Consider the following 26764-nt stretch of genomic DNA (forward strand, 5'->3'; position numbering starts at 1 on the left):
AATGCGTATAATCAAATGCAGTGTTTACTTTAATTACTCATTTTGGGTGTCAAATAGCAACCAATGATTGGGAAAATCCTAATGCATGGAAACATTGCTTTATCTTTCAGGTTTTGTGTACTTTTCTTTCAAAGTACTATACCTTCATAGTTTTTTAATGCTACCTTAAAGTTAATCCTTTTTGCATCTGTCTCAGTGAAGCTTAGATTAGATTGGAAATGTTTTCTTTCTCATCATTTATTCGTCAGTATTGTTATCTGGAAATATTAAGTTTTGGCACATGAAGATACACAGAAATTTGAACAGACTTTTTTGCTACCTAAATGAAGTGCATTTAGAACATGTAGACTTCCTTACTGCATCCGTACCTCTTATGTTCTCTGTGGTGTGAACGCGTGGTTAACTAACCTCATCTTTCTCTTTTAACAGGGTGTACGACTGTACTGTCGCCTTCACAGTCTGTTTACCCCAGTAATTAGGTGAGTCCAATTGGGAAATCCTTAGAGAGTCATTCGGAAAAAGTATCTATCTGAAGATAGTGTGTTTGAATGTAGGAACCTAACCTATCCTATCACGATTAGTCTCTTGGGAGTAATCAAACAAGATTGAAGGGCTATCGAGACAAAAAGCATAACTGAATCATTAAACGACTGCAAACTCCATCCAATATGACCTTTTTTAACAGACTTTTAGAGCCTTCTAGGTCCTGAGGGATATGCTTATATGCTTACTGTATATATTAATACACTCCTTTACTAACAGTCCAGTACCTCATTTGGAGAGTTCCAGCTGTAACAAAACAACTGCCTTTATACTCCAGTGGCATTATCACCCAAGTAAGATATGGTCAGCTTCCTTCTCCTCATCTGCACTGAAAGGTTTGACTTGCTTTTCTACTCCAGAGGCAACTTCTGAACCATTACAAAACGCTCAATTCATGCTTGCAACTAACTTGTTTATAAAATACAAGTTTTTTTCTGTTAGGCTCTTTTGAGTTTTTGTTTGATTTTTTTTAAGTTGTTTTGTTTTGAACAGGGATAAAGATTATCATTTGAGAACCTACAAATCTGTGGTCATGGCTAACAAACTCATAGACTGGTTGATTGCACAGGCAAGTGTACACCTATGAATTTATGTATGTTTTGCATTTAAATTCTGATTTGATAGGTAGTGATGTATTAAGCAGAATAATATGTGAACACTTTGTGTAAGGGTTATTAGAACAGCGTGTGTAAGTGTAATCCTCTTAAACTAGTAAAGTAACAGAAATCAGCTGTCAGCAGCCCTGCTGTTCATCCCTTTTGTGCTTATCTTCCTTATTTGCAATCGAACTTTAAATGTTTTAATGAGACTTAGCTTTGTGATTCAGCATGTAACATTGTTCATGGCTTAAAGTGAAATGAATAGGCTCTGAAAAACTTTAAATTACTAACTAGATGGATAAAAGTCAGTACCAATTTGCTGGCATCAGTTCTGTTTTACTTTAAGTGAACTGGAAACAAGAACAGGGTAACCTGTTCACTCAGTCAACATGCACCAGTTTTATAAAACAAAAGTTAAAAATTGAACATAATAGAATCACAGAATCACAGAATGTTAGGGATTGGAAGGGACCTCGAAAGATCATCTAGTCCAATCCCCCTGCCGGGGCAGGATTGCCTAGACCATATCACACAGGAACGCGTCCAGGCGGGTTTTGAATGCCTCCAGAGAAGGAGACTCCACAACCTCTCTGGGCAGCCTGTTCCAGTGTTCGGTCACCCTCACCGTAAAGAAGTTTTTCCTCATATTTAAGTGGAACCTCCTGTGTTCCAGCTTGCACCCATTGCCCCTTTTCCTGTCAAGGGATGTCACTGAGAAGAGCCTGGCTCCATCCTCATGACACTTGCCCTTTACATATTTATAAACATTAATGAGGTCACCCCTCAGTCTCCTCTTCTCTAAGCTAAAGAGACCCAGCTCCCTCAGCCTCTCGTCATAAGGGAGATGTTCCACTCCCTTAATCATCTTCGTGGCTCTGCGCTGGACTCTGTCTAGCAGTTCCCTGTCCTTCTTGAACTGAGGGGCCCAGAACTGGACACAATATTCCAGATGCGGCCTCACCAGGGCAGAGTAGAGGGGGAGGAGAACCTCTCTCGAACCTGCTGACCACACCCCTTCTAATACACCCCAGGATGCCATTGGCCTTCTTGGCCACAAGGGCACACTGCTGGCTCATGGTCATCCTGTTGTCCACTAGGACCCCCAGGTCCCTTTCCCCTACACTGGTCTCCAACAGCTCTGCCCCCAACTTGTACTGGTACATGGGGTTGTTCTTGCCCAGATGCAGGACTCTACACTTGCCCTTGTTATATTTCATTAAATTTCTCCCCGCCCAACTCTCCAGCCTGTCCAGGTCCCTCTGAATGGCTGCGCGGTCTTCCAGTGTGTCAGCCACTCCTCCCAGTTTTGTGTCATCAGCGAACTTGCTGACAGCGCACTCTAATCCCTCATCCAAGTCATTAATGAATATATTGAATAGAACTGGTCCCAGTACCGACCCTTGAGGGACTCCGCTAGACACAGGCCTCCAACTGGACTCAGTCCCATTGACCACCACTCTCTGGCTTCTTTCCTTCAGCCAGTTCACAATCCACCTCACTACCCGATCATCCAGACCACACTTCCTCAGTTTAGCTGCGAGGATGCTGTGGGAGACCGTGTCAAACGCTTTACTGAAATCGAGAATGACCACATCCACAGCTTTACCATCATCTATCCACCGGGTTATGTCCTCATAAAAGGCTATCAAGTTGGTTAAGCATGACTTCCCGTTGGTGAAGCCATGTTGAGTGCCCCTAATGATCCCCCTATCCTTGATGAGCCTAGAGACAGCACCAAGGACAAGTTGTTCCATCACCTTTCCAGGGATGGAGGTGAGGCTGACCGGTCTATAGTTCCCTGGGTCCTCCTTCTTGCCCTTTTTGAAGACTGGAGTGACATTCGCTTTCCTCCAGTCCTCAGGCACCTCTCCCGTTGCCCACAACTTAGCAAAGAGAATCTAAAATTTTTTATGGAGAATGCAATGTTACTAAAATGTTTACGTATTTATTTGTAAATATAAAGAGGTATACCATATAAGGTCCCTTCCAACCCAAACTATTCTATGATTCTATGATAAACATGTATATACTGCTTTATATGTATGCTATAGGTGTATATATAAAGATGGCAGTCATAGATATAATCTACAACCATTGTCAGCCTCGTGAGGTTACGCCATTGTGCATAGAATTCACTTTGCTGCTATATTAAAACCTATTTAAAAAAATATGCTATGGTTTAACAGGGGGATTGCCGGACGAGGGAGGAAGCTATGATATTCGGTGTAGCTCTTTGTGATAATGGGTTTATGCACCATGGTAAGTAAATACACTGTACAAGCTATGCTTACCTTTTGTTTAATGCTATCTACATAGTTAGATGGAAATGCAGGGGCTGGTAAAGGTATTACAGAAGGGATAGGAAGTTGTTTCATTGTATCGCTGAAGAGACCTATGCTACAATCTTCAAGAAAAAAAATAGCTATTGTATACTGTGAAAATTATTTTCATTCAATTTTATAGCATGTACTGAGGAATTCATCCTCTAAAGGATTGGTGGGGGGCAGTTTTATAAGCCACTTCGGAAGAAATTTCTTAAGCAGGTAATATGTGTTTGCACAGATGAGACGATGAAAATTTAGGAAATATGTAGGAAAGAAAGGAGACATTTTTTGCGGGGGATGAATAGAGCATGGAGGAGCATGACTTTAAAAAAGTGAAGTGGTGACAATAGGAGAAAGTGGACTGTAGAAAAATGAGAAAATCACAAGGACAGCCGTGAACAAAGAAGGAAGAGGAGAGCAGAGATATATGCAGTAACAAAAATGAGGTGAACGAGGTCGCATTTAATACCATCAGAGGGAAGATTTCAGTGAAAGGACTGAAGCAGTAGGCCATTTACTGAATGAAAAGAGGAAGAAATTATTTTCTCATCAGCTTGTTTAGAGAAGGAGGGAGAATTAACTTCCTCTCTGGCGCTGTTCATTCTTTTTCCTTTGACTTTTAAACATACAAACTGCATCCGTCTGCTGTTCTAGTTGCTTCCACATCCCCACCAAACCCATTTCTGATACTGAACCTGGCATGCTTTGCCACCTGGAGAGTGCCAGAACTTGGTGGTGAGCATCTCCAGCAGCTGTCCAGCAGAACTTTTCAAAATTGTGTTTTTAAATCCTTTTTAGGAAAAAACTTTGTGCTTGGCATTTTCACTAAAACCCTTTCAGGCTAGTATGTCTTCCTCAGCTTGGTGGAATCCAGATGTTGTAGTTGAAAATGAGCTTAGTGATACCTGTCTGTAATGGATCCAAATAAAAATCATTGTTTATGTTTAAAATTAAGATTTCCCTAGATTCACACACAAAAATAGCTTGCTAGCATTTAATATGTGTATGCATGTCCAGTATTTTATGGGTCATGAAAGGCATGATATTCAAAAGTTCAAAAGAAAAAAATGGATCAATATGTGTGGTTTTGTATCATACAGTGTTAGAGAAAAGCGAATTTAAAGATGAACCACTGCTCTTCCGTTTTTATGCGGATGAAGAAATGGAAGGGTCAAATATGAAGCACAGACTCATGAAACATGATCTGAAAGTAGTGGAAAATGTCATAGCCAAGTCATTACTGGTGAGTGAAACCCAATGATTGTATGCTTTGAGTTAAAAAATTGGTTGTAGCGACAATAAATTAGCACTGTGTATTGTTATTTAATGAGGATATACTTTAGCTCTTCTTAATGCCTTTCTGAACAATATTTTGAACAATTTTATTTTTCAGATTAAATCTAATGAAGGCACCTATGGTTTTGGTTTAGAAGATAAAAATAAAGTGCCAATTATTAAAGTGGTGGAGAAAGGATCAAATGCTGAGGTATCAAGTATTATAAATTATCTTCCCTGTTTTATTCACTTGATCCCAGGTGTATGTTTTATGCATCACTTAGGAAAATCTATAGTAGTAGAAGGTGACAATGACGACTTTCCAAGAAAGCTGTGGTTATGAATCTTGTTTTTTCCTTTTTTTCTTTGGTTTTGTTTTTTTATTTTCTTTAAAATATTGCTTTGGCCATTATCAGCACTCATTTTCTGCTCAGGTAAATTTTCGTATTGAGTGGTGATATAAAAGTTATCATTTCATTTTTATATATTTTATAATATTCCAGTGATGACATTAATCATGAGTGAAATAAACATTTTTGGTAGAATATGAAATGAATGTAAAGCTAGTCTGTGAGTTGCACTTGATATATTTCATAACGAAGGATGTATCAAGCTTTAGATGAAGTCTGGAATTTGAGAATCTGAATGAATAAATTACAGCCTTTCTGTTAGTATTGCTTTAGATGCTCTTTGAGTAAATTCCTATTCTGCTGAACTGCATGGGAGTCTCTGTACATGTAAAGATAAAGAACAAGTCTCTTCCACGAGAGAAAAAATTTAGACCTACTTTTCAAACCTTTCTAAATCTCATGTTGGAATAGAAATTTAAGATGAAAATAGATGTAGCAAATCAGTAATATAATACAGCCACAGAGCTATATCCAGGGTGATTTCTAGCAGTCAGGTTCTGCCACGATCTCAGATGGTGCTAAGGTTTAGCCTGTGCCCTGAGCCACTCTGTGTACTTCTGCCATCCAACTGGTTATGGTTCCTTTCTTGTTAGACCAGAGTTTAAAAACTATGCAGTTTGGCTTGTCATATCTGTGGCTCAAAGGCCATGAAATGTTTAAGGATTTTATTTTGGTTTCGAACTTAATAAATATTCATTTATTAAAACATTAATCAGGTCTTTCCTTGTGAAAAGATGCATTAGTTCGTTTGGAGAATGATGGATGGACAAACAGTAATGTCATAAAAAAATAAACTGACTCAATGAAAGCTGTTGTGTTAATTATTACAAATATTAACTGATATTGTAATACTGTTATGCAATCTTGATTAAGACTAGGTCTTGTATTTAGGTCTCTTCAGAATGAGTGTTTACTGTACCCTTCACGTCAATTTATCCAGTTCTAGAAGCATTTTGTGGTGTAAGTCTTTTGTGTGTGGTATGTGAAGGAGGCATAAAGAATGTGAAGGAAATGTGCATGTCATTGTTCCTATTGGGGTTGCATACCAGCAGAAGAAAACATAATGTTAGTGGTTATAAAAGGCAAACATAATACACAACTGTTATTGTTTTCTAGATGGCAGGCTTGGAAGTTGGGAAAAAAATCTTTGCCATTAATGGTGACCTGGTTTTTCTGAGACCCTTCAGTGAAGTGGATTGCTTCCTGAAAGCATGTTTAAACAGCAGAAAGCCCCTGCGGGTTCTTGTGAGCACTAAACCACGGGAGTAAGTTGTCATTCCTTTTGGGGGAATTTTTACAAACTACAATTGAAGTGAATTTTAAAAGACCAGTGGAACTTCAAACAGCACTACTGTAAAGTTACTTTAAATGCTATATCTAATCTGACTTTGTAAAGTCGAGCAATGCGATCTGCTTTGATTTTGTTTTATTACATTTGTCAGTCAGCAAAAGCGAAATAGAAGTGCTTTAGATCATCAGCTCTGCCACTTTAAATACATGCAGGAACCACAAATGTAAGTGAAGTTTCCTTGACTATAAGGACAGTTTTGATCACTTGTCTCTCACTGTGTTTATTAAACAAGTTCCTCTGTCTGGGGATTGGTTGGTGGTTTGGCAGAAGTTGGACTCTGATCTAATGGGCCCCTTCAGCGTGCGTGCTGGTTGTGTAAACAGCAGGAGCAAGTAAACAGCTCCCCATCTTCAGATGCATTTCTGTACACAGCTTTGACCATTCCTACCTGAATGCAATTTTTCTTATGTAAAAGAAATACAAAGTGAGGCCTAATGGCTGGGTTCAGTAAGTATGTAAATGAGCATAGGTCTATTAATAAAGTTAATGCGGTTGTTAGTAGTTTATATATACCAAAGAAAGAGGACAGTAAGAAACAGTGGCCAGGAGTAATTTTGATCAAATTTTGCAGGGTGTAAGGAGGAGCCATCCTCTGTTAGCAGATAGCACACACAGAGTGCCTTGGAAATGGCTCTGGTGCAGCTGTAGAATGGAGACGTATTTCTCCTGTTAATAAGCAAAGGTGTCTTGAGAAATACAATGGCACCCAGAAAGGGGAAAAGAGCAAAGAAAGAAATATAGCATAAAGATGATCATCTGGACTGGTACTCCAAAAAAACCACCAAACAAACAAACAAAAACAACAAAAAAATCCCCGAAACCAGTAGGTGATAGTGTTGTAGCAAGCATAAAAGGCATATCTTGGCCTTTCTTTAATGTAGATCTTGGTTTAATTTCTGACACAACTTGCCAGTGAAAATGTGGGTGAATTTCAAGGTTGACAGAGATGATCTAGTGAAAGGAGTTGAAGAATTTGTTTCTCAGTGCTGCCTGCCTTTTGTCAGGAGCTGCTGCTAGCACAACTGTGTTGGCAGAAGAGACAGCTCTGTCCTAAATTCTTAGCCTAAACTGCCAGTGATGGTCTTTCATAGCTCATTAGCATGTTCACAAAGCATTTTCAGAATGAAACCATATAGATTGTATCAACCTTGGTTAATATATAAGTATACTAAATGATGCTATACTTATGAAAATATTTCAAATGAAAATTTATTAATCTCAAGAATATTCTAATATTTTCAAAAAAATTTATAGACTTCAGTGCATTTTGGATCTCACCTCTGCTGATAATTGTCTCCAAATGCTAAGCATTATGTATACCAGAAAAAAATGAAAATACAAGAAATTATATTATTCAAAACTACCTGTGAATCAAGTTTATTACAGTCCAAATGTATTTTAAAATCACTTTTCAGCATCAGTTTTAATTTGTCTGCTTTTGCACTGGCAAATGGAGCTCGGGGCAAAGATCCCTTAAATACTAACAGAGATGGCTCTGGAAGTAAAGGCTGCAAAGTTAAATCAGTGCACTGTTATGCATGACCTAACTAGCTCTGATAAGGGCTAATGCAGCTGTGTTGCTTTTTCTGGAACCTGAGCTGGTATCATGTGGATACGCTAGCTTACTTTGGGCGAGCTCGGGGCTTTATTTTAAGGAGTAGATGTGGATTTTGCTTCTCAGGAACTGTGTTTTTGTTCGTTATGTTTGTCAGTAGGTTTATTACTGTTGCACTTAGACCAAGTGGGAGTGTAGCACAATGTGCTTACAAGTTATATGAACAGTAGTAGATGATTCTTGCTTTACAAAACTCAGTACTTGCATAGCTGCTCAGAAAAACTGCAACGAAATATTTTTTCAATAAAACTCACCAAGTAGACACATAGATGTTAACAAATTGTAATACGGATCTAGTCTATGCAGTCTTCTGCAGCTCATCTGATGAGGCCTGCCATGATCTGTGGTCCCCAGGCTCTGTCCTTTTGGCTGAGAGCCTGCCTGCCTTCCCAGGGCTTTCAGTGTTGCTGTGCTCTGGCAACTTACCCAAATTGCAGTCCCTTTGGGAGGAATTTTAAAGCTATGGTGGTGCTTTGGTCGTAATCGCATATTGAATTTCCCTGTGAAATAGTATTGCCTTCCTCTAATTGGTTTTGGTATCTCAGCTTGCTCTTATTTCTGATGTCAGTGGTGCAGAATATCTGGAAGATGAATGATGCTGAATCTGAAACTGAATTGAATGAAGGTGTGGAGTCTTATACCCTTGTAACCTACTTATTGCTATCCACTTTTATCTTGAATAAAAAATGCTACCTTTTGCTACATTTGTATTGAATCTTTGCTTGTATCAGGACAATGAAGATTCCTGACTCTGCAGATGGACTTGGATTCCAAATCCGGGGCTTTGGCCCATCAGTTGTCCATGCTGTTGGGAGAGGTAAGCCATAAGAGCTGTGGTAAATATACATTTAATATCTAAATGGCATGGCTGAGATAAATCAAAATTAGGTCCAATGATTCAGATTAGATTAGATTTTTTTCCCCCCAACGTAACAAACTATTAAATAAAACCAAATAAGAATATTTTGTGTTCTTATACTTTGTAAGCTTTTGATAGATTTTCTGGCGCTTTTTCTTTCGGTATGTGTTTATGTGAATGTAGGGAAGTTAAGTTAAGGCTGTACATTCTTTACAGACTAAGGAATAGCTGATGGATGCAAAGTCACCTTCTCCAGTGAATGGGTGTTGGGAACCACTCACTTCCTGAGTGTTAATTTGCTAGGTGGCCATGTGGTTCTACAATGTTCTGAAAACATTTTACAGAAAATACACTTTTCACAAACCTTTTCAAGGGTGCTAGTGACCAAGTCTGTCTTAGTAATTGCAGATGTTTCCTCTAAATACTGTTTTGTCCATTTTGTGATGTGATTGTCAAATGCTTGCCATCCCTAACTTAGTATGTTCTTGACTGGTGCATTGGCGATAAAAAAAGTTGAAGCATTGTTTGTTGCTGTCGCATGCTAGTGGTAGAGCCAACTAACTGTATTTTCAGCTCTTGTGGGGCAGTTGTGTCCTTTTCCTCCCCTCCCCCCTTTGTAATCAAGGAATTGAAAATGAACTAATCTGCAAAGCAGCCAGATTTGAACAGAGCTTGATGACTTTTTTTTTCTAGGCTGTGGTATCAGGAATTAGATTTTCAAGAGAAAGTCTAATAAACTACAGACTGTTGAGCTGATGTGATAATTATTTCTGCACCTGGATCTCAATTCAACTGCCTATCTTTATTCATTAATCATATACTTTATTCCAATTAGCCTCAACAGTATGTAAGTGCTTGCTTGTGTGGTTTGCTAAACCTGAAAGATTTTAGGCATATGCTTAAATACTTTGCTAAATTGGGACCTTGGGTTTTTTAAAGAGAGATTTTTTTTTTTTTTTTTTTTTTTTGAGAGAGATATTTAATAAGGCCTATTTAAATGTTTATTTTTAAATCCTTTTTTTGGGAGGGCATGGCAGTAGCTGGTAATGGTGTCATTTCCAGAGACTTTCTTTGATATTAGATTTAAAACACAACTATCATCTAACCTGGTGGTACCTAAAAATGAAGGAAATCCAGATATACTCTTTAAGTTATTTCCTTGTCAAATACGCTCAGCTGACAAGTCATGACATAGCTTTTCTATTTGTCAGCCCTGCAAATTCTAGCCTTTTCTTTCATATCAGCTAGCTTCTGCACCTCAGCCTTGCCGTCTCTAGGCAATAGATTTTGACTTCCCTGGCACCTTTGTGGCAGTATCAAGAGATGTAAGGAGGCGAACGTTCAGATAGCTGGAGCTAAGGTCATACTCCAGCAGGCTGTCTTTCAGCAGTGGGCTGGAGTCACACTGAAGAGACCTGGAGACAGCTGCTGTTTTTGTAGTACCTGTTCAGTGGATAGAAGATCTTCCTAAGGTGATTATTCCATTGTGAAGATAAATCACTGAACCATGTATTTTATGTTGCTCAAAGGGAATGTTTTGTTTTGTTCCCCCTGCCCCGCCCCCCGTAATTAAATTTGTGATCTCCTACTTGATTATCTTTGGGTATTTTGATTAAAGCTGTAAGGCACACTGTTATAATTGAGTTGGTAAAAAGATTAAAATAGGAACAAGATCCTTGGAAATGTCTTTGGATTTGGATATTTCACTTAATGTTTAACAAGAAACTCTAGTATACTCTGATACTTCTTTATGAATTGTCAGAAAGCTTCTATTTTGTACATAAAATAGAGACACCTGAAGTAGTCAAGAAGCTTATAAGCTTAGAGCATATAAAAGAATTGGGAATAAAAGTGATTTAAGTTATAATTAGTGAGTTTCAAGCGAGAACCCTTTTATCCTTTTAAAATCCTTTTCTTTAAGACAAATTTTCCACATTTTCATATCGCTAATCAATATTTGTTTTATAAAACAGCCTTTAGAAAATAGTCTGGACTGTTTTTATGGAATCATCTGCTGGGGAACTCCATTTTCTTGGAGTCCAGCTGACTGCTGAAGCACCCAGTGGTCAGGGGAAGTATGTAAGAATCAGTGAGAGCAAATTCTGATTTAAAAATGAGGCTCTTGGACTGTAAGCTTTAAAGGAGATGTTTAGGGAAAGAAGGCTGTTAACTGTGTGGGTTTTTTTTAATAGGAACTGTGGCAGCTGCAGCAGGTCTCCACCCTGGCCAATGCATAATCAAAGTGAATGGAATTAACGTCAGCAAAGAGACTCATGCAAGTGTTATTGCTCATGTCACGGCATGCAGGAAGTACAGGCGGCCAGTGCAGGTATGTCTCACTTGGTACACTTGCAGGTTTTCTTCTAATTTTTCTTTTTTGGTCAGAGTAAACAGTGTGGTGTGTATCTCTGTCCACATACCTGTTGTGTTTGAGGGGGATTACGGGAAAGGAGTGGTAAATAAAAGTGAAGGGAAGCCAGCTGAATTAGAAAAGCTGAAGACTGCTCAATATATTGCTGATGTTCAAGGTCTATTTAGTTTCTGCATCGAAATAAATTAAGCTTATAGCTATTTTTTTTTATATGGTATTTTTAAAGGATTATTTCAAGTGTTTCTGCAGTTCTTTGCAGAAAACATTACGAGGTATATTCTCATGATGATGGAGAGGGATTTACACAGCTAGCTGCTTGCTCAGCAGCAGGAGAATGCAATGCAGAGAGCTAATCTTCTTCCAGAATTGTGTAACGCTTCAGCACATAGAGAGCAGAGTGCACATAATTCCATCTATAAAACTGTCTGTGTTCCCATTGCATTCCAACCTTGGGAATAAACATACATTCAAGGACTCAAAATTTCCTTTTTTTTTAATATAAGCATGCAATTTTTATTATCTTTCATGTTAGTTTAGGAGAAAATCTCAGGCTTCCAAGACACAAATTTAAGGAAGAAAACCAAAACCAGCTGGATTCTATGACGAAATTTTTCCAAGTCCATGCAAATTTTTCATAAACTGTGAACCAATATCATTAATTAACTTCACAAACTCTTCCAGTGCATGTTAATTGAGAAGAAAAATCCAATTAAAATCAAGAGTGAAATCCTTCTCCTGCACCTACTGCATAGATACGAGATAAGAATTATAAGTAACAGTTAGTTAGAACCGTGTCATGCAAATACAGTCTTTGTGAAAATCTTTGGATGTTTGTGTTTAAACTCTGATACAGAATTGAAGTTGTTAAATAGCATATCAAGATCAAGCTCATCTGTTCTTTAAAGGAAGATGCGCTCTAGTAAAGAGAGGTTGCTTTGTGCACTAGTAGCAAAACTGAATAGAATAAAAGATAAATTAAATTCTTTATAGCAGATGTGTTCTCTCTGTGTATAACTATAGAGTTCCTGTAGAGATTAGTGACATCTGAAAAGGATTGATTAATGTTGACTAGCATGAATGTCTTGACATGCAGAATTACTCTGTTTTTTCAATCCACTTGTGTAACATGTTGGAGTATATAACTTTTTCCTATACAGAGTATTTATTTCAATCTTGAAAAGTAGCTGATCATAATTCAGCAAATCACAAATAACTGAAATCCCCCAGACTGACAAGAAAAACTTCATTCAGGAGGTAATGCTGTCAAATGCTATGAGAGCGCTGTCTAGACTGAAACAAATGGCAATATTCCCATTGGTGTCAACACAGCTCAAATTTCATCTCCTATTCAGAAATTTGGGGTTTTAATTATTTGGAAGATGACTATGGATTTCTCTATTTTGTAAGTACAGTGCATTAGCCTATCATTTAATTAACACAAATATTGCAGTCTTTCCTGTGGTTGGCGATTGCATAATTGAAAGGGGATCTTTTCCTCTTTCCTGTATATTCCATTTTTCAGGGTGAGGAGTCTTCCTGCTTGCCTGGAGTGTGAAATTTTATTTCAGATTCTTACAGTGTGAATAGCTGTGTAACTTCTGTTGGACAATGTTTGTATTCTTTCTGTCTTGTTGGGATGAAGAAAATAGAAAGCAGATTTTACTTCTTGGAATTACAATTTATTTGCAGTGATACTAATCACGATGTGACAGATTTATGCCTAGTTTGTACCTCTAATGCTTTTGGAGATCATTGCTCCAAATCATATTGCATTGTATCTTGTGTTATCTTTTGAAAGAGGGACTTACAGTTTAAGTAGTGAGTCCTTCCATTAGTCCATATTAAGTTCAAATAATGAAGAAACCCTTTGACATAATGTAAATCTCCTATTACAGATTGGCAGTCTTAATGCTGCCAAGCAAACCTGTAAGACTCCATAAATAAGCAGCAAGCTTTCAGGTGTACCTGCAAAGTGTGGGTTTCTGAAGCATTTCTGTGAATCAGCTTGTGCACAGGTGTCTTCTGACAATCAACAAAGAGCTCTGAAAGTTAAGCTTCCTTCTTAAATTATTTTGGTGCTGTTGAGTAAAAAGTAAGGCATGGATGAATCTAGGAAACCTAGAGAGAAATAGTACCTTAATCATATAAAAGTTTAGTTATCTGTGATTAAAGGGTTAAAGATAGCAGCTAAATATTGTATATTAGCAAAGCATAATCGGATGTACATTTTGCTTGAATGTTGTGACGTTCAACTTCAACTTAAACTTTTGCTATCCTTGCTTAACTTTGAATTCTTCCACAAACTTCTTTTTAAAGTCTATGTATTCAGATTAGTCATAATTGTGTCATTTATTCTGCTGTAGCTGTTAGAGAGGGAGTGATTAACTGACTGTTGAGCTGCTTTTGAAGTGTGAGGGGAAGAGAAGAGTAGACTGGAGACACCATATTTGATAGGCCCTTCCAGAAGGGTGTGGTGGGCATGTGGCTGAGTAAGTGAGAGCGGGGGAACAAGATGTAAGGCGTACACGTGGCTTCTTCATAGGTTGTATGACCAAGTCACCATTCCTCTGCTTACATGTCACTCAGTCACATAAGATGCTGGACTTCTGGGGCCTGTGATTCTGTTCTTTTTGGGGGTTTTGCTAATCTGGGGGAAAAATAAAGGACATGTAGTAAGATAACTCTAGTAAAGGCAAATATAAGTAATGAAGGCTGTGGTGTATATTCTTCTTGCCAGTGACACATGGGTGATAGATTAACTGGACATACTATATCTTTGGTTGGTATTCCATAATATTTGCCAGCAGATTGGTGGACTCATAGCAGATTTAACAAGGCAAAAATTGGTTCTCTTTATTTTTTCACAATTTTTTGTCTCAAATATTTTTCAATCTGCAGTTTGATTTGAAATGTCTTAAATTATTTTTGGCAGAGACATGAAGCTGATGGATGTCATGCTGTCACAGATTTCATACTGTCTCATGACAGTATACTCTGAAATAAAAAATAAGTTGACAAAATGGTTCAGATGGTTTTAGACATAGCCAAAATTCGCTGTAATTTTCAAAATACTATTTTTAACTTGTAGTCAGAAGGCAATAAAACTGATAATTATCAGGGAATTAAAGCAACTACTTTGTGTTTGAGAGCAGTTCAATAAGTTGCTATCAGTTGCACTTACAAAGCTTTTCCTAGCTGTCTTTTTTTTTTTGTTGTTTTTTAGCAAGATTCTATACAGTGGGTTTACAACAGCATTGAAAGTGCACAGGAAGATCTTCAGAAAACAAACACCAAGCCCTCTGGAGATGATGGAGGAGATGCCTTTGACTGCAAAGTGGAAGGTATGTGATGCTTGTTTTGATTTTGTTGTTGCTCAGAACATTGGTGTAGTAGCAAGGAAAATTCAGGCAGTGGTTTTGTTTTGAGAGAGGAAACTGCAAGCAGACGTAGATGTGTTTTACATAAGAATTTGCTTTTTTGTATATTCTAAAGATATAAATTTAACAAGCTATTCTCTGAAAATTATTGTATTTCCCGTTTTGAGGAAAAGCTTCTGTGCACACTAGGGAAAATGTTCAATTTTCATTCATAGGATACATAATCCTAGAAATTACCTGATTTATTTTCACCACTAGTAATCGTTTAAGACTAAATTAGATGTGTTAGTCACTACTGCATGAGAAATAACAAATCAGCTATCCTTCAGATTATTTTCAGGCAATTAACATTTAGATAAAGCTGTGTTCTTATGCATCATGGTAATTAAAGAGACAGTTAACATGTGGACTGTATTTACATTCTCTGGGTAAATGCTGATATTGTGGATTCATTTCTGAATGTTGGCACATTGCATGGTCATTTTCTTCTAGTTTATTTAGAAGTTCTCAGTTTTCCCTTTTTTTGTTGCTTTTTTATGTTTCTGGATTTGAAATGAAATTCAATGAAATTGAATTAGTCCCCTTCAATAACTGTAAAGAGAGACTACAGTGACTTGTCTGTTCATGCCTCTTAAACAATCTAGTATTTTAGCATTCATAAACCTACTGGTGTTCTGATTTTAAATCATTCATCTGGTAGCTGGATTTTGATGAATGTTTTTAAATAGAATTGTCGGAGCATACCTTTTTCTAGAACGTTTGTCTGTGTCCTTTTTAGTTTGTTTAATGGCCAGCCCTCCTCAACTGATTTGTGTTATTTTCTTTATTCTAGAGGTAATTGACAAATTTAACACTATGGCAATAATTGATGGGAAGAAAGATCATGTGAGTCTGACTGTTGACAATGTTCATCTGGAGTATGGAGTGGTTTATGAGTATGACAGTACAGCTGGAATGAAGTGCCACGTGTTAGAAAAAATGATTGAACCAAAAGGATTTTTCAGCTTGACTGCAAAGGTATGAAGCAATTTATGTATTAATTCTTACTGTGCTTACTAGCAATGGAGCAACATCTGTATTTTGCTTATTTTTAGGATTATATGTATTTCATTTAATATCTTATAATTGGTCACCTTTATCCGTCTGACATTTTGGAGGATGATTGTGTACTCACGAAGCAAACTAAGTTACGGTGTGTTTATAAATTGAGCCTCTAAACTGAAAAAATGTTAAAGAACTTTGAAGTCTTCCATTCCTCCTGCCCTTGTCCCTTTTTTCTTAATTATCAAATAAACTTGAAAGAAAGTCGAAGACTCACGTAAATGTCAAAACTGGGTGAAGGTAGGCTGTAGTTTCCAAAAGTTATTTAATCGCATCAGAATTGTACCACTTTTAAAATCTGTTTCAGTAAAAGGAGTAGCACAACATCTGTCTTTTCTGTGTCTGAAAGTAAAATAAAGCTGTGCATGTACAGGTGCACACATTGGCAAAATCACAGAGGAAGAAAAAAAACAAAGTGCAACTTCAGAGCTTACTTTGGAGTTTTTATTTTGTTAATATTTCCAAATGGTAAAATCTGTGATTGCTATGAATGGAATGTGAAATTTTTACATATATATCTGGTTATTGTCTGGGTCAGATTGACAAGTAATGTAGTAATACAGTTTTTTTTACTAAGTTTGTTTTAATCTTTTCACACACATATGCACGCTAACAAAGTACACTTAATAAAAGTATGAAAGCCCAAAAGTGTATTGATATCTGCTATTTATTGATCTTTCCATCAGACGTGTAAAGTAAAGTGCTGATATTTTACTGAAATCACTGAGGCATGGGCACATGTTTCTTCTCCCTGACTTCACTTTGGAGCACGTCAGGTTGACAGACAGGGGAGTAACTTCTTCACGATCATCACGAGATTTGCTAGAGTTGGTCTAGTCAATGCTTCAAGTCATTGACCTGAAAGATGTTAATTCTTACTGTAATTACAATTTCATACAAAATGTTTAAGGTATTATTTCCTAACTGCTTAAGGAGTATTTTTCCATTGTTGTATATGGAGTAGTTAAGAAGTACTTTCCAGCACACTGATTCTGGTGTTAAATAATTCAGTGTCATCACCCTTAGTGTTTAGGCTGGCTAATTAAATATTTGGAAACGATTAAAAAACAATAAGGAGATGTAATGTGACTGTGTTAGAATAACATGAAGTTTGTATCAAGTGATAGTGGTCTAAATGACTACAAAAAGTCCACCAGTAGAAAAATCAGGTCCCTTATCTCAAAGGCAATAAAAATTGTAGTGGCACTTCATCAAATATAACTGTCTGTAAATTATTCTAAATACTCTAAACATAAACTTCTCTGTGTGTTCAGTGGAGTCTTATGCTGCTCTCAATATGCGTCTTTTTCTCTTTGCTGTGTATTTATTGTTGCTTTGCATTTTTAAACATCTCTGTTCTGCATCATATGTAGTAGAGGAGTGAAGTAATCCTGGACTGCTTTCCTATATTGTGCAAATCTTTGTGTGAATTATTATGGTGAGAAAGTATCCAGAGTTGTGGGGCAAAAGTTACTGGTTTTGAGTGCACTTATTTTAATGTACAGCTTCAAAAAAACCCACTTGAATTATTTAAATTTGTATTATTAATTAAACCTGACATAAAGGAAGCTTTAAAGTGTGACCAAAGTGACTGGGGTGTTTTGATATAGTAATTAAACACTGTAGCCAAAGAGTTAAAGACTTTCCGTAATTCATCCTGCTGGGGACATGAGAAAAAATTCTCTCAGGATCTAGTCATTTATAGTCTGTGACTTCTTAAAAACCTCAGATTTTGCACTCCAGAATTTCTGTATGTTGTCATTTTTTTTCTAAACTCTTTGGTCAAGCTTATAAATCATATATTACATCTGTGATGGTGGATATTATAGTAATGAACTGTAGCAGAAGTGAATTACAGACATAAGTCCCATGATGGATTAATACTGTATGTGTTGTTTGTCCAGACTTCTTTGAGTATCTCTAAAATATAAGCCTTTTCTTATTTAGGTGCCTTGATCTGGATTTTGGGTGGCTTCGTTAGAAAGTTGTTTTGAGTGTGTTTTTGAAACACGTCTTCAGAGTTGGACCCAACCAGCAATAGGCATCTCCCAAGTTCCATAACACAGTGATTTTCAATGCCTGAAATGTAACTCTAACTCCAAAAAAAGGGCTATGTACTACCCTCAGTTCTTCAACATGCTTTTTTTTCATTTTGTATCACCGTCATCTGCTGGTGCTGTTTCCATGAAAGCAAGACTTCAGTCTTTGCTGGGCTACATGGCTGATTCTGTTCCCTATTTCCTGTTTATATATGCAGAATATACAAGAGGATAGCACTCAGTTTTCTTGTATGCTTTTTCAGTGTGCTAGTATCGCTTATACTTCCAGACCAAAGTTTTGCTACAAGTAATGAATTAATTCATCAGCTTTGCATAGTGTTCAAGTAAATACAGCAGATAATGTATTTCAGAGGAGCCATAGTGGTTATATTAGTAGGAAATTAGTAGTAAATCCATTATCAGACAATGTCATGAGAAGCCAAATAAAAGTACTTCTTATGGGTGTAACGTGCAGGGGATAGATTTAAAGAAACCTCTTTGCTTTCCAGGTTTCATTAATTGTAGTTATGCAGCATTGCCTGTAATGTTAAAAGGCAACTCATTATTAGGCTTTTCAGCTTTAATTATAAGGGATGATAAGGAAGGGGTTAAGTAAGGGGTTATCTTACTCATCTCATTTCATAACGTACTGCTCTTGGTTTTATTATCTTAGATTCTTGAAGCACTGGCAAAAAGCGATGAACATTTTGTGCAGAATTGCAACAGCCTCAATTCCTTAAACGAAGTGATCCCCACTGAGCTTCAGAATAAATTCAGTATCATTTGCAGTGAGAAAATTGAGCATATCTACCGAAGAATCTCTAGTTATAAAAAGGTATGACTGGCATGTCCTAAGGATATTTGTATTTTAAGGGAAAAACAGGGGAATGTGGTACAGTTTGAGTAACTCTTCAAAATGTCTATTGCAATGAGAAAAATGTGGCTGAAAGTTTAGCTATTTTGAGGCATGAATGCCTAAACTGAGTAATTGCATAAATTGTTTTCAAACTGTGCTCTTTGTTATCCCTTTTTTAGACATTGGATAGATCATATCCTTTCTTGTTTGCTGTGTTCAGTTGTAGATACAGTCAACTGCATATTTCCCACAAAAGGCCCAGCATTCCTGTAAATGCCTTAAACCAATTCTCTAGTGAATTTGCAGATGTTAACCAAAAATGAAGCAATAACAGCAGAATTGTTTTTTCCGTCTAATGCATCTTAATTTTAAATACCAAATCATTACCCTTTTATTCATCTTTTATGCCCTTCAGATTGGTCTGACTTTTTCTAGCATGACTATTAATAGTAATAGCTCTGTTAAATTGTTAGATTAACTTGGGTTAACAAAACATTATAACCCAAGGAGAAAAAAGGAGAAGGTGCTGACTTTCATAGACTTGAGATCTAAATTAATGAAATGTGAATGAATAAATAACCCAGCCTATGACCTCTAGTTGCTGTCAGTGTATTTCTTCTATAATTGTTTAGCTAAGCAGGGCATAAATGAATCAACCACTTGCCAATTTGTTAATGCAAACTTATTTTCTCATCCTGGCTTCTGGTTCCTCTCCCATGAAACCTAATTCTTGGGAGTTTGGAACTACTTTGAAGTAGGCCCAAAATGGCTACATAGAACTGGTTCTGCCCTGTCTTATCTCAGTTGGGGATCTGAGTTGTCACATTTACAAACTGGTCTGTTCTGAGAGTTAATATGCAAAAAATTGAAAAGAAAAAAAAAAGCAAAGGAAAAAAGGGGTTAAATGTAGAAGGTTCACACGGTTCTAAAAGTTACATGGAAAAGAACAGATAATGTTTTCTTGTTATTCGAAGGAAAAGGAGGGAAAACTGTAAGGAAAACCTGTAGCTTCAGTAGGATGAAGGACAAAAAGTGGCTCTCCAAAGACTCTTCAGGGTGCTCTCTGACAAGAAATGGAATAAACTGAGGAATTGAGTCACAGAAGGAGACACCAAAAGGATTCTGCTACTGTATTACCAAACATCCGATCTCTCCATTGTTTGCCTGAATTATAAACCTCCATGTTTTCAAATTGATTAAAAATCAAAATATGTTTTTAAAAACCAAATTAATTAGTTTTAACATTAATAATAATGTATTTAGATTTCGAGTAGCATGTAGGTGGTTTATAACTTTCCTGTAGGCAAAAGATTTCATCATGATGTACAGTCTTTTTACAGGAGGTCAAGATAATAAATGGAATTTTATTGTGTTATGCTGGATATGAAACAAACAGCCTCGGGGAAGTTTTCATAGTGCTTATGCTGTCTAGAAGCAGATACTGCTGATACAAACTGCCCTTTCAAGCTCATCTGCTCAAAAATCAGTAGTTTCACAGTTACAGCTTTTAATGACAATTAGCAATGCAGTGAATTTCAGGAACAGATATGTTGTTTTCTTGGCAAGGTAAAGGTAACCATAGTTACAGGAGACTTTGAGAGTGCCTGAGCCCAGCTTGGCTCCTGCTTTTACTCTGAAAGTTTGAATTCTATAAATAGAAACCTGTAGATTTCTGCAGTTCCTACTATTATTATTATCAGAACATTTTGCTCGTAATAGACTTCGAGTCCAATGCCATGAGTCCCAGATGTTTCTCAACACATATATGACAAGGATTTTGGGCCTGACTTATGACCTGATTAAATCATAGCCAAGCATTTGGTCCCTCTGGAGCAGGATGTGTGGGAGATTGAGATATGAAATATGTACTGCTTGCAGGAACATTTTCATCGTTGAATGTCCTTAGTGCCCTTCTTAACTATTTGTACATTCTTCAGCCTTTGAACAATTCCATAATTGGATTTCTTGTAACCTTCCAGATCTTGTTCTGATATAAAGATTTAAATGTAATTAACCAGTCAAATGTTTATCAGGCTGAAGTAATATGACACCAAAATAAACAGAAATTTAATACAGGAGGGACATTACCTTTGTTCAACTGAAGTGTTAGTCAAAACTTTGCTGATTGACTGTTTGCACTGACATTTATTAGGGAAGGAACTTTGAAAATATTCTTATGCGTGAGCTATGCTCCATAGCTGAGGTAGGTCTGTGCAGTATTTTGACTGGAGAGATACTGTGATTAAAAATACCAGAGACTTGGAACTGATTACGCATTTTCCAGAAAAAATCTCCCTTAACAACAAACTGCACTGGAAAAGACACATTTTGACAAAAATCCTACTAGTGACTGACAAGTCTCTTTTCCAATGGGAGAGCTTGATCTCATGACTTACGACTCTGAAGTAGGTGTATTTTCTAAGTGTCCAAATTTAGTACAGTTCAGTCTGAGCCATTTTGTGTTGACATCACCTAATCTTAAAAAACAAATAACTCTAAGCCTGTTAAAGAGTGTGCACAAAATTTCAGGTGTTTACAGTGAAGGAGGTGTGGCTAAGCACTGTGTTAGAATTAGACTGTAAAATGGAGCGGGGGAAAAAAAATGTTCATCATTGCTGAGCTGATATATGGGGGAGAGAAGAGGTGGTGGACTAGCAATGTCTGTAAAATACAATGTTTGTTATTTTTATACTTTATCAGCTTCACAGAATCACTCAAAATCACAGAATTGTTGAGGTTGGAAGGGACCTCTGGAGGTCTTGTCCAAGCCCCCTGCTCAAGCAGGACCTCTGGAGGTCTTGTCCAAGCCCCCTGCTCAAGCAGGGCCACCTAGAGATGGTTGCCCAGCCAGGATCGTCTCCAGATGGCTTTTGAGTATCTCCAAGGAGAGAGATCTGACAACCTCTGGGCAAGCTGTGCAAGTACTTAGTCACCCTCACAGTGAAAAGGTGTTTCCTGTGTTCAGATGGAACCTCCTGTGTTTTGGTTTGTGCACATTGCCTCTGGTCCTGTCACTGGGCACCACTGAAAAGAGCTTGGCTCTGTCCTCTTTGCATCCTCCCTTCAGGTATTTATATACATTGATGAGATCCCCCTGAGCCTTCTCTTCTCCAGGCTGAACAGTCCCAGCTCTCTCAGCCTTTGCTCATAGGAGAAATGCTCCAGTCCCTTAATCATCTTAGTGGCCCTTTGCTGGACTCTCTCCAGTATGCCCATGACTCTCTTTGTGGGGAGCCCAGACCTGGACACAGTGCTAAGTAGAGGGGCAGGATCACCTCACTCCACCTGCTGGCAACTCTCCTAATGCAGCCCAGGATACCATTAGGGAGGACTTAATCCTTCCTGAATATGAAATTCATAATTCATAGCTTCCAATTCTGTCTTTTATACCTTCATCAAAAATTTCAGAAATTTTTGCAAGATATTGACTTGAAAAATCTATGTCAGCAGGTGTTTATACGTGTCATGTGCAGTACAGCACTGGATCATAGAACATTTCCAGACTTTCTCCCCAGGAAGACACTTAGAATTTATTTTCCTTGCAACATAATAAAATATTATCTCCTTGTTACAAGGCTATATACATTTGTAAATATCATTTACTTCAAAAACCACCCCTTCAAAAATATAAAATGAAAAATATTTTTTCTTTCCCTTGTAGAGAAAGATGGAAATTGTGAAGTCACATCACCTGAAGTCAAGGATGCCTGAAATATTTTAAACTTTGTTTTCTAGTCAGGTACACAAGTTTTGTCAGCCAAGTGCTGACACATCAAAACCTGTTAATCAAAATTTTGTTTTCTTTCTCACTTCTAGTTTTCAAGAGTATTAAAAAACAGAGCTTGGCCTACCTTCAAACAAGCTAAGTCAAAGATTTCACCACTTCACAGCAGTGATTTCTGTCCAACCAATTGCCATATCAATGTGATGGAAGTGTCTTACCCTAAAACCTCAACTTCCCTTGGTAGTGCTTTTGGTGTACAGTTAGACAGCAGAAAACATTCTTCCCATGAAAAGGAAAATAAAAATACTGATCAAGGTAAGTCACTTGAGCTTGAAAGAACTACTTCCAGTCTTCTGATATAGGGTCTTCAAAGGTAACTGGTTTAGGTTTATGTCCCAAATATTAAAATTAAGGACAAGCTTTTATGAAATCTCCCTATTTTTGATACTTAGGTTTATTTTAAAGCGTAATAAAGGCTAGTAATAATTTCACATTAACTTTTTCCTTAAATAGCTTGACTTTGATATTCAAAATAAAATGAAAAATTAAATAAAAACATGATGTTTTAAGCAGGAAAATATTTCCATGTCTATTAAGTATTTTACTAACTTCAAAATGTATGTTGAAAAAAAGATAATGATGTAACCTCTTTGGATTATTCCCAGGTAAACTGAATCCCATGATTTATGTCCAACATACCATTACTACGATGGCTGCCCCTTCAGGACAGTCTCTTGGCCAGCAAGAGGGCCATGGTCTGAGGTACCTCTTGAAAGAAGAAGATTTAGAAACACAAGATGTCTATCAAAAATTGCTGTTCAAATTACAGGCTGCACTGAAAGAGGTGGAAACATGTGTCTGTCAAATAGATGAGTAAGTAAATGTTACCATCTGGACTGGCCTTTAATTTTTCCATTGAAGCTACTAATAGATCTGGGTATCCTTTTTGTGTAGTGTAGGATCAATGTTGACTTCAGATAGAACCGAGATAAGGCAAAGAATTTAGTGGAGATAATATTATACTTTGTTGTTCTTCCCAGTGTCCCTGTTCTTCCCAGTGTCCCTGATTTTTTTCCCACCTCAGTTTGCAGCTTTTCTCTAGAATGTGGAAATGATAATTATTTTGAGGTGAGAGAAATATGAGGCCCACATGTCATCTAAAATTTCACTGGGAGTGGAAACAAGGGGCAGAGGTATAAAAATAGCTTTTATTGAACTGTTAAGGTATTGCTGAATAGTCCCAAAGATGAATTTGTGGCTAAAGCATTTTTCATGCATGGAAAGATTTGTTACACATTTTTCAAAACCAAATTGGCCTTAATGAAGAACTATGGGTCTAGGGAGAGCCAGTCTTGAGTGATTAGGACATTTAGCTTGAATGTGGGAGACCCAGGGTCTCATCAGAGTTTGTCCTAATTCAGGACAAGGATTTAAAACTTGCTTTTTCATTTGTGAGGTAAGTGGGTTGACTACTAGGCAATTTGCTGTCTTGGGATGAGGATGAAGAAGGATGATAGGTCTTTCAGTTTTGAAAGATCCCATATGTAATGCAAATGTCAGAAAGTATTAATTTTGAAAAGATGAATAATTTTTTGAGTTCAAAAGCCAGTCCTTCATGATCTCCAGTTTGGAAAGTGGTGTATCATTGCTTCTCCTGTTATTTTGAAGACTGTACAGTGATTTGTCCTTTCATAGTTATTTCAGACTGGGAATTTTTTTGTACTGTTCTAATAGTAATGTAATAATTACACAGTAATAAGTAATTGTAATGTATTGCATACAGGAATAGGAATGAAAGTAAGAGTGGCCTCAAATTTTTTAAAGAAAATGCTGTTTCCTGTGCCTTTACGTAGTTCTGCTAATTATCATGCTGAAGATAAAGTCAGTTAATTAAATTTAAGATCATTTCAGTGCTTGGGTGCGCTTAAAAATAACTGTCTGTAAAGTCTGTGTTGTCACTCTTCCTCAAGGAAGTCAGAGAATTATATATGGGAGTTCAGTCAATATTTCAGGGAGTTCCAGTTACCGGTCTGCCACGCCTTTCCTTTCCACTCCCTTAAGCCCGTGATGCAAAAGCACAGGAACTTCTGAGCGCACGCACACACACACACATTGTGTGTACAGGTATATACATATATATACACGCATATATTCATTTTGAGAGTCAGACTGTTGTGACAGCAAACACAAGGGTTCACTTTTTTCTTTCATAACTTTCCTCTACAGTGACCTTGTAGCAGATCTTGTATAAGGTGCACAGATTTATTTAGCAAATTTTACCTTTTGCTGTTTGTAAGACTGAGATTTTTCATGCTTTATTCCTCATGGACTTTGAGTGGACTGCCAGTGTGTAATTACTGTGGAGGAAAGCAGTTCTATACAGGAAACAGGATTGCCAAGGGACCTACTTAAAAGTGCTGAAGAGGGAAGCTGGGACTATCTGGGTGTGAGCAGTTCAGCAGTATGTGGTGTATTAGAACATAGTTACAGCTACTAATTAACTCTTGAGAGAAAAGTTAGGACTACTAAGAAACAAAAGATAGAGTAGTAAGACAGGATAATCAAACAGCTGTGCTTTAATTAGAAGTATTCATACTTCAGCAGCTAGAAGGAAATGCTTGAACATACTGATCCTTGAACTTTATAAAGACTGTAGAACTTTTGTTTTCTGTTATGACATAGCAACAATAAAATTGGTATCTCTATTTACTGAATTGCTTATTAGTATAAGCAATCCTCATTGTTATAATTTTCTCAGGTCAGAAAATATGAACATGGTATCACAATTCTAAATTTATGTGATACTGAATGATAGAAAAATTGGGCTACTAAATGACTCTTTGGTACCCTTTATAAAAGTACTGTTGAAAAACTGTTGCGCTCTCATGTTACTAGAGGTCGCTGCTGTGTGTTGAGGTCAGTAATGGTCTCTCTCTCAACTCCAAAAATCTTGGGGCAGTGTTATTGGCCTAGACTCTCCTATCTGTTAGCGAATGAGAGTGAACTGAAAAACAAATGTTTCACCCGAAGCGCAGGTCTGTGAGAGCTTGTGGATTATGGGAAGGGAATATCTGAGAGAAGGTTGTGTACTTCTAGCATTATCTTCATAAAAACTTTTCTCATGGCTCATTGATGAGATTTGGTTGCAGAAGAAATACAGTACTGATGGAGGAAGAAAGACACACACAAAAAAGACATAAATCCCCTTTCCATAGCCTCTCGAAGTTCCACTGACTCCTTGTTCAAATAGTTTAATAGTATCACAGTACTTCTTTAGCAGCATTGCCACATACCCACCATTGATGCTAGGTGTTGTACAGAAATAAGGCCTTCTTCAAATTGTTTTCTATGTGGTGACTCTGCTGTGTTCTTGGTTCACGTGCACTCATGTGCTCCCACAATCCCAGTTTTTTTTTTGGAAGGATGTCTGTTGGGAGTATGCAAGAGGCTTGAACATTTTCCGAGTCTCCATGAATGAGGAAAAGACAAAACAGCTCACAGGTTGCATAGGTTTTTATTACTGCCTGTGGCTATCCGTTTTTAATGCTTTGACTGACCATAGCAAGTTTTGTTTGTTTCTGACATACTTCTAGTGTTGTGTTGATTCGGGTTGCATATAAGATTAATTCCATGTGTGAGGATTTTTTTGGTCGAGATTTAAATTTCTCTGTTTCATGGAAATTTTCTTCATAGTTACAGAGACTTTCGATTTGTTAGTTACTACTTGTTCACATATTTCTCCTATGAGAGATAGACATCGAAGAGAATTTTGTTTGGGGTAGGCCCATCTCCAAAGAAAACATAATGTGCATGTGCTGTGTTTAAGAAAAAAAAAAAACACCTTTTTTTTTTTTTTTAAAGGAAAAAAAAAAAGTCTATTTAAGCATGATTATTGGGGTTTTTTTTGTGTCCAGGTTTGGGTTTGTGTGTTTTAGACTCCCTGAACTGGGTTTCTAAGAGCACTTCAGTGACCTCAGGAACTACCAGCTCCCAGACTCTGTTATCCAAAGTTCCAGCTTTCATTCACGGTAGTTCAGCAAAAATATTTTCCTTAGAAGAAGAGCCTGCCTGCTGAGAGAAAGTGAAAAGCTCCCTTAGGAAAAGCTCCAGCTACCTTCATCAGTCTTACTGAGATCTTGGCAGCAGTGACTAAACAGTCACATAAAAGAAGAGAATATAATAGTCTGTCTGTGTCTTGACAAATAATTACTCAGGGGAAGATATTTTCAGGAGCTGAAATTGCAGTTCATTATGCTTGTTTCTTACTTTTGATTATTTTCTTGCAACAACAAAGTCCCCAAGAAGTTGCCAGAATAGATC

The 26764-nt window shown here is 37.2% G+C and overlaps 1 protein-coding gene across 2 annotated transcripts in view; it reads left to right on the forward strand.

Annotated features, from left to right (window-relative positions):
- The window catches only part of PREX2 (phosphatidylinositol-3,4,5-trisphosphate dependent Rac exchange factor 2), a 199009-nt gene that overhangs the window by 88092 nt on the left and 84153 nt on the right, over positions 1 to 26764 (forward strand). For both annotated transcript variants that reach the window (XM_068396145.1, XM_068396146.1), the window contains exons 14-26: positions 430 to 479; positions 1036 to 1111; positions 3329 to 3401; positions 4567 to 4709; positions 4860 to 4952; positions 6268 to 6416; positions 8849 to 8934; positions 11169 to 11305; positions 14571 to 14688; positions 15557 to 15741; positions 18538 to 18699; positions 22537 to 22759; positions 23110 to 23317. In XM_068396145.1, the coding sequence (XP_068252246.1) occupies positions 430 to 479; positions 1036 to 1111; positions 3329 to 3401; positions 4567 to 4709; positions 4860 to 4952; positions 6268 to 6416; positions 8849 to 8934; positions 11169 to 11305; positions 14571 to 14688; positions 15557 to 15741; positions 18538 to 18699; positions 22537 to 22759; positions 23110 to 23317 (1703 nt within the window). The remainder of the gene's footprint in view (positions 1 to 429; positions 480 to 1035; positions 1112 to 3328; positions 3402 to 4566; positions 4710 to 4859; positions 4953 to 6267; positions 6417 to 8848; positions 8935 to 11168; positions 11306 to 14570; positions 14689 to 15556; positions 15742 to 18537; positions 18700 to 22536; positions 22760 to 23109; positions 23318 to 26764) is intronic.

The sequence above is a fragment of the Nyctibius grandis genome, chromosome 3 (assembly GCF_013368605.1).
Source record: "Nyctibius grandis isolate bNycGra1 chromosome 3, bNycGra1.pri, whole genome shotgun sequence".
In the NCBI taxonomy this organism is placed as follows: Eukaryota; Metazoa; Chordata; class Aves; order Nyctibiiformes; family Nyctibiidae; genus Nyctibius; species Nyctibius grandis.